This window comes from Olea europaea, unplaced genomic scaffold (genome assembly GCF_002742605.1).
Source record: "Olea europaea var. sylvestris unplaced genomic scaffold, O_europaea_v1 scaffold274, whole genome shotgun sequence".
Lineage (NCBI taxonomy): Eukaryota > Viridiplantae > Streptophyta > Magnoliopsida > Lamiales > Oleaceae > Olea > Olea europaea.
The window spans coordinates 394,794-403,086 of NW_019245831.1; the positions used below are offsets into that span (position 1 = coordinate 394,794).

An 8,293-nucleotide genomic window follows, 5' to 3' on the forward strand; every position below is an offset into this window, starting at 1 on the left:
TGGCTAAAACAATATTTTTCATAATGATTTTTAGGAGAATGTGTACTTAAAACATAGGAAAAAGTTTTGAGTTTATATGTAGAATATTTTATTGTATGAATATATGATTGAAAATAAATATATATAAAAATAAAAAATATATAATGATAGTCAAACAATGGCTAAATATACTCAAGTAGGAGAAAAAGTCAAACCCCATTAGAACTTTAGATTAATAGGCTTAAGCACCACGACGTGAGGTTGAATAGACTTTAACTTAAAAATATATGGGACATTCAAAGACTCTCCTCGAGGTTTTCTAATAGTTCAATCCTTCAAGTTATAGACTTTTTTCTACTAACTGATATAAACTTTTACTTGAACGTATTTAGCAACAACATATCTCACTGTGCTAAGCCACTGTTTAGTAGGAATTAAAATCAAATCTTTATTAGAGTTTGATAAAATGTATAGTTAAAAGTTGTGAATTTGATAAAGTGTGTGGTTAAAATTAGTAGTTAACTTTGATTTAAATTAAAATCTGTATTTCAATTTCTTCAAAAGAGGAACTAAGCCTGTTATTTCTTCTTCTTTTCTTTTTTTTTTTTTTTTTTTTTTTTTTTTTTTCAGCTATAATCTGCAGCAAATGTCGAGCTAAATTACAAGAAAGTTGGTTTTCTTTGAACTTGTCGCTACAAAACTTTTCTCAAAAGCTATTTGTAACATAATATATATATATTGCACCACCAAGAATTATTGTACTGCAAATAATATGAAATGTCATGGTGTCAGAGGCGTCATGCCTGATGAACAACTTAACTGATAATCGAATCATTTTGAAAGTCAATTTCTAGTTTTTAAATGGAATTGACTGGTCATATCTATGTTTCAAGATATTGAACCTTTAAATAAACCTTGATAAATAGATGTATGCATCGGCCACCCTAAAGAGGAAAAAGCTTGAACAGAGTCACGTAGGCCCTATCTTAGTGTTCAAATAGCGGGGTCCAAAAAAATGCCTTTAGTTAGTTTTGGTAATACTATTATAAATAAGTTGCATTCAAAGCTGATGTGTAGTCTACTGAGTTCTATCATTAGAATTTTCACTTCATTGTTTTGGTCAATGGAGTGGTGTGGGGTAAGACGGTTCTTGGTGATCAGGCGCGGACCCAGCACCAGGCGAGAGGGTGCGATCGCGCATGCTGGTTCCGTCGAAATCTACAAAGTCGTTGCGTAAGGAGTTGCAGTCTTGCAGGATCGCCTGGTCACTAGTCACTGTGCAGCGGCTATTGGAGAAAAAGGAAGATGAAGGCGCCGCCCATTTTTTTTTTTTTTTTTTTGGGTTTGGGCTTTAGTAAATATTAAATTTTGGGCCTATTATTATTTGATTTATTTAGCCCAAATGAATTTATCCAACATATGGCCTTGAACCCATTACCCATAACAAATTTCATTTGGCCATTTCCTTCACATTTTCAATCGCCAGCAAACGAGCTCAGGCAGTAGCAAGAATTGTGAATTTTCCCCAAATTACCAAACCCTTTTCCTCAACCTCACTTCTTCTTGCTCCAAATTCACACCACAAACCACACGACCTAGCTGACTAGCTCCAAACTCCGGGCAGACCGAATAAAAACTCCATCAAAGCATTCGCTGCTTGCCTGCTGCCCGCTTCGCGCCTGCTGCCGACTGTCGACTGCCAAACGCCCGCCAACCAGTGAACCGGACAGTGAACTCCATCAGGCATCAGACTTTCAGACCGATGACTCCTTCTTTCCCTCTTTATTATTATTATTATTATTATTATTATTATTATTATTATTATTATTATTATTATTATTATTATTATTATTTGGGTTTTGGTGTTGACGTGTTTTTCTATTTTGTTTCAATTGTTTGGCTATTTTGATTTTGTTCGATTTTGTTTTGCCCCTGCTACTCAGAGTTTGCCTATTTTGTTTTGATTTTGTTCTATTTTGGAGTTGTTGATGTTTATTGTTCAGCATTGAAAAATTTAATATTAATTATGTTATTATTTATTCATTTGGGAATTTATGTTTGCGAATTGTGATTTATAAATTATGATAAGTAATTTACGTTTTATCATGATGAGTTATGATTATTGATTTGGGAATTTATGTTTACGAAATTGTATTTGTGAATTGTGATTTATGATGAGTAATTTATGATTTGATGAGGGAATAGGATATTAGGAATGATTATTGATTTAAGAATTTACGTTTAGGATGATATTTTGCAGATTATGGAACTATTTTATCAACCAAAACAAAAGTTCATACCCAATTCTTCTACTTCTAGTTATGTATCTAGTCCTGCCACTGATTCTAGTCGAGCACAAGAGTTATTGAATAACACAAAGAAGTCTCGGGCTCAATTTAATGTGGATAATCTTATATCTGATCCAGGAATACGCCCCCCTATCGAATCATATGATCCTAATATCAGAGATGTTGTTAGGATGACATACTTGAAGAAAGGTCCTTGTCAACCATATGAACATGATTTTTCAAGAAGACCGATGAGGAATGATAATAGATGTTTTCGGAAAGAATGGTTCTTCGAATTTCATTGGTTGGAATACAGTATAAAAAAGAATGCGGCGCATTGTTTGCATTGCTACCTGTTCAAACCCGATAGAGGGGGTCAAGACCGGCTTTAGGGATTGGAAGCACAAAAAGACATTGAAAGATTATGTCGATCTCTTTGATAGTTCTCATAATCATGCTTTTGCAAAGTGTACCAACTTGATGAATCAAAAGCAAAGTATCTCTTACGTTATTTCTAGCCAAAGTAGTAGTCAACAACAAAGTTATAGGACCAGGTTGAATGCGGTGCTAGATTGTACTAGACTCCTCTTGATGCAAGGATTGTCATTTCGTGGTCATGATGAATTGAAAGAGTCTCTTAATAGAGGAAATCTAATTAAGTTATTGAACTGGTATGCAGTTCGTTGTAAGGAAATTAAAGAAGTATTATTTAGTAATGCTCCTGAAAATGATCAAATGACTTCACCAACCATCCAAAAGGATTTGGTTAATTGTTGTGCCGTAAAGACGACAAGGGCTATTATCAATGAGATTGGTGATTCTTTGTTTTCAATTTTAGTTGATGAGGCTCGTGATAATTCTGTGAAAGAACAAATGGCAGTTGTTTTAAGGTTTGTTGATAAAAGTGGGCGAGTAAAGGAACATTTTTTGGGTATGTCCCATGTCACTAATACTTGTGCCCAATCACTGAAGGATGCCATTGATGCAATGTTTTCTACACATGGGTTGAGTATATATAGTCTGAGAGGTCAAGGCTATGATGAAGCAAGTGATATGTCATGTGAGTTCAATGGGTTGAAAGCTTTAATTCTTAGAGAGAACCCACATGCTATGTATGTTCATTACTTCGCTCACCAGCTTCAGTTGGCAATTGTATCTGTGGCATGTAGGAATTGTATGGTTGGTGATTTTTTGGACATACTTGCTATTATTGTGAATTTGGCTAGTGCATCATATAAACGTGTAGATGTTCTTCAAACAAGTTATCAAGCTAATATTCTGGAGAAGCTTAATACTGGGGAACTTACTGGTGGAAGTGATCAGTTTCAAGAAATGAGTTTGGCACGCCCAGGTAATACTAGGAAGGGCTCACATTTATTGACAGTTACTCGTTTCATTAATATGGTTAATGCTATTATAGATGTTCGTGAGAATATATCAGAAGATGTAGTACATTCAGATCAAAAATCTTCGGCCTTAAGGCAGATGAACAATATGCAAGATTTTGAGTTTGTGTTCAGTCTTCACTTTATGTTTGAAATTCTTGTAATTACAGACGACCTTTCACAAGCCTTACAGAAAAAGGATCGGGATATTCAGAATGCTATGAGGTTATTGAATTTGTGTAAGTATGCATTGCAGAACTTGAGAGAGAATGGTTGGGATACTTTGTTCAGTAGGGTGTTTGAATTTTGTGTTGATAGACATATTTTAGTGCCTAATATGGAGGATATTATAGTAGTGAAAGGTCGACCTAGGCGTGTAGCTTAGCAAGTGACTTATTTTCATCGCTTTTATGTTGATTTGTATTGTCGTGTGATAGATTCAATCTTGTAAGAGTTGAATGATCGATTTCCAGAAATAACTACTGAGCTTTTTACTTGCATTTCATGTTTAAGTCCAAGAGATTCATTTGCAGCTTTTGATAAGGATAAATTGCTACGTCTTGCTCAGTTCTATCCTTTGGACTTCAATAGTAAAGAACTTTTATTACTTAGACCTCAGTTTGATAAGTTTCTTTTACTTGTGAGAATGGATGAAACTTTCTTTAATCTCAATAGTATATCCTGTGTAGCTCAGAAGTTGATTGAAACTAGAAGTACCTGTTATTTTCCATTGGTTTATAGGCTGATCACCTTGGCTTTGATATTACACGTGGCAACTGCAAGTGTTGAAAGGGTATTTTCTGCTATGAATCTAATCAAGAATGATTTGCACAATAAAATAGGAGATGACTGATTGAATGACAATTTGGTGGTTTACATGGAGAAAGCTATTTTTAAAAAACTTGAGAATGAGGCAATATTACAATGTTTTCAAATCATGAGACCCCGTAGAATACAGTTGTCTAAGTTTACAGTTACAGAGTAACTGAGTAAGGTTGTATCATATATATTTATTTTTTTTTTACTATTTTGGGTTGTATCGAAGTATATTTTCATATGTATACGATTTTAACGTTTTAGTTCATTTACATATATATTAAATAACTTTTAATGTTATGTAACCAAATTTTAATAAACGATCGGACTATTACGATCGTCGACGATCAACGGTCAATCCGCCCTAGCTGGACATGGATCCTGGATTCGCCGCTGTTGGTGATCAATGCTTTTTAAACATTCCATGGGAATATGTCACACGATCCAAGTTGAATAATAAGCACAAAATTGGTTGAATCTCCAATGACAAAGATCAAATAATCCAAAATTTACACATTCATGATTTATTTGATTATCTCTACATGTGGCAAAGTATCTGTACCTGTTTAATCCAAATTGCAAAAGTTGTTAAGTCCATGTTTGGGTTGGCTAAAATTCGATTTTGATAAAAGTTGATAAACATTTTGAATTTCACAAAATATATAGTTCAAAATGAACTTGAGGAAAACAATTTTTAAAAAATTAGAGCTATCAATAGCAAAATAGAAACGAGGAAAAAATCGCAAATACATTAAAATTTTGAAATATTTCGTTAATTATCGTAATTATTTTAAAATTTAAATTATACTACAAATTTCACATAAAATCATTAACTGTACTCGCAACCAAACTTTCCATATACACACAACGTAACAGAAACCGTGAATGGGTGATATTAATGGAAATTAACTACAGCTTGTTGCCTTTGAAAATTTGATTTGAATTCAAAACATAGTAAATTGAATATACCATTTCATAACTTTCTCTATTACAGTATATTTATTCTCACCAAATTGTGGCATCTACAATTTCTTACATTGTTGTTTATTTTCATTCTATTTGTGTATGCAAATAGAGTATCTTCACTTGAAAAACGTGGTAAGTGTAATTGTGTCTCTCATGATAATATAGAAAAATAATCAAGAATGATTTTTTGTTTTCATAATAAATTAGTTAGTCTATATTCAGGTTAATGCAGTTCTGTAAATTATGTCAATCTATATCCATATGATTTCTTTTATGTGAATAATATGTCTTTTAGATCACAAATGATGAAATACCTCATGGATCTAGATTGCTATACATGAAAGCCCAAGTCTAGTTAACCAAGAAAGGGTGAATTGGTTATAGAAACTTTTTTGAAAACTAATTCTAAGCATACAACAAATGCTTGCTTGAATGTAGCAACTAATCAAATGCCCTTAAATATGGAAAAGAACAAAGATTGAGATAAAATCACATATAACAAATAAAAGTAAATATGAGTAAAAGGTAGAAAAGTCAAACGATATGATATGGAGGTTCGATCCAATGCAATGATCTACGTCCCCCGTTACCAAGCTCTCCGTCACAAGCAAGACTTTTTACACTATATTGATTGACTTATGGTGCAATCAAATCTTCTTACAACGCTTCCAGTGACTTACAACCAAGGAGCACTGATCCTTTTACAATGTTGAAATTCTCGGGACTTCAACTTAACCCATAAGTTTGAAAATAAAGAGTTTACAAATAGAGACTTCTCTTGCAATGAATGATATATTTGACGTTGAGTACAATAAGAAAAGATAGATAACACTTTAGTAGATAGCAATGATTGAAACTCAAGTGTTAGATAAGAAAAACTTTAATAAAGTGATTTTCAAAGGTTGAATTAATCAAAAGTTTTTTTTAATGTAAATGAGTTGAAAATATAGAAATAGAAAAAATGATTGAATAGATAAGATCAATAATATTACACTTTAATGCTCATAAAAGTCTATCTTTGAATGCAAAAAGTTTCGATATTTATAGCAGCAAAATTGTCAAACGTTCTATCTTACTGGACGTCCGCTAGCTTACAGAACGGTCAAGTAATCGTTTTTGTTCAGAAGTCAGAGTGTTCAATTTCTTAACCGTTGGACAAATCTGCCATACCGGACACGTCCACCAAAGCTAACGGATGCGTCCTCTAGGCTAGTTCGTGTCCGGAAGTTAGAAATTTTCCTTCTTTAAATATTTAAAAAGATGTAATCTCATGAAGGACGTTTCTAACATGTTTTACGGATTTTTTGACATTTCTTAAAGTATATAATGGGTTCATGCCTTAAGAAAAATTATTTATGTAAAAATCGTGCTTGTCGTTCGAAGAAACATTTCTTGAGCTTCAAATGACGTATTTGTCAAATACTAAAATTTTTTACCCTAACATTTGAAATCAAGGTGTCTAAATCTAATTTCTTCTTTGTTTGACTTGATGAAGTGCTTGTTATCTTGATGTGTAACTCGGCTTCTGCTTTGCCCAATTTGCAAAAACTTCGAAAGTATCCTTTTGTCCACACTTGTCATAACTTCTATAGTCACTCAAATACAATTGTTAAACATAATTTATTTGTTATAATCAAAATGAGAAGTTAACAATAGATCAACAATACATACTCTATTGATGCAATAAATATACAAATGTTAAGATTTGAAATGTTATGTGTAATTAGATTCAATAAACGAATAAATTCAAAATGCATCAGATTTAGTCACATATTTGGGCATCATATGTAAGCTATACATGACATTTCTCACATTGATTTTTAATTTTGTCTTCTAATGTTTCAGACAATGGAATCTATCAGTGTATTAGTTGCAAACACGTATGGCATTATGGTACCAATAAATGGCAGTTACCATGATCTAATCAACTTATCATCACTAGAATTAGATGTCAATAACGATATAGATGAACTAGAAAAAAATTACGATGTGGGTAGGAATATGGCACCGGTTAGGATCATGAATAGTAGATTGTTACAATTTTACCTATAGATAAAAAGAAATGAAGCAACTTTAATGGCATACACTTATGCATTGTTGTCATCCAATCAATGAGATCAGTTGGATCTGACACATATTCATAGCATGAAACCAATAACAGATCTATTTGTACAATGATTGATGGAGCACGTCTATGTGTAAACTTGACATTTAATGATGTTACTTTGCCAACATTGTAGGAGTTTGTAATGAGCGTGGATGTAAATATTCCTCCGTCATTCGATTATAAATATGATGATATGTCCGACGTTGTGTTGTAAACAGAGATGGAGTTTGTTGCTGTAGATCAAATTTTCGTGATAAGGTTCTGTTGAAGGACAACCTTGCAATGTATGCTATAAAGATGTATGCTATCTAGAACAACTTCGAGTTCCTTATATACAAGTCGGACCATAGCAAGTATGTGCTAAAGTGGAAAAGTCAATAGTGCAATTGGAGTTCAGGGCATCGAGGATTGGGCAGACTTACATGTTCAAGGTGCGTTACACACGTAACGGTCATAGCTCCACAATGGACTTTGCTATTTAGGATCAAGCTCAAGCGAGAAGTACTTTAATAAGAGAATGTATTAAATACAAATATACTTTCGCTAAGACTGTATACACACCTATTGACATTATAAATGATATGTCATCAACAAATGGATTGACATTGCGATACTATAAGGTATGGAGGGCTCGGGAGCTTGCTTTGGAAAAAAATAATGGGTGATCCAGGTGATGCATACAATAAGCTACCAGTTTATTTCATTGATGTTGCAAAAAAATCCAGGCCCAAAAACTAGTATCGAAAGAGAGG

General features: G+C 33.1%; 1 protein-coding gene across 1 annotated transcript; it reads left to right on the top strand.

Annotated features, from left to right (window-relative positions):
• The first annotated feature begins 2,594 nt into the window (after positions 1-2,594).
• LOC111383716 (zinc finger MYM-type protein 1-like) lies at positions 2,595-4,037 on the top strand. The gene has a single exon (XM_023007855.1). It carries the CDS (start codon positions 2,595-2,597, stop codon positions 4,035-4,037), a length of 1,443 nt encoding a protein of 480 aa, XP_022863623.1.
• The last annotated feature ends 4,256 nt before the right edge of the window (positions 4,038-8,293 follow it).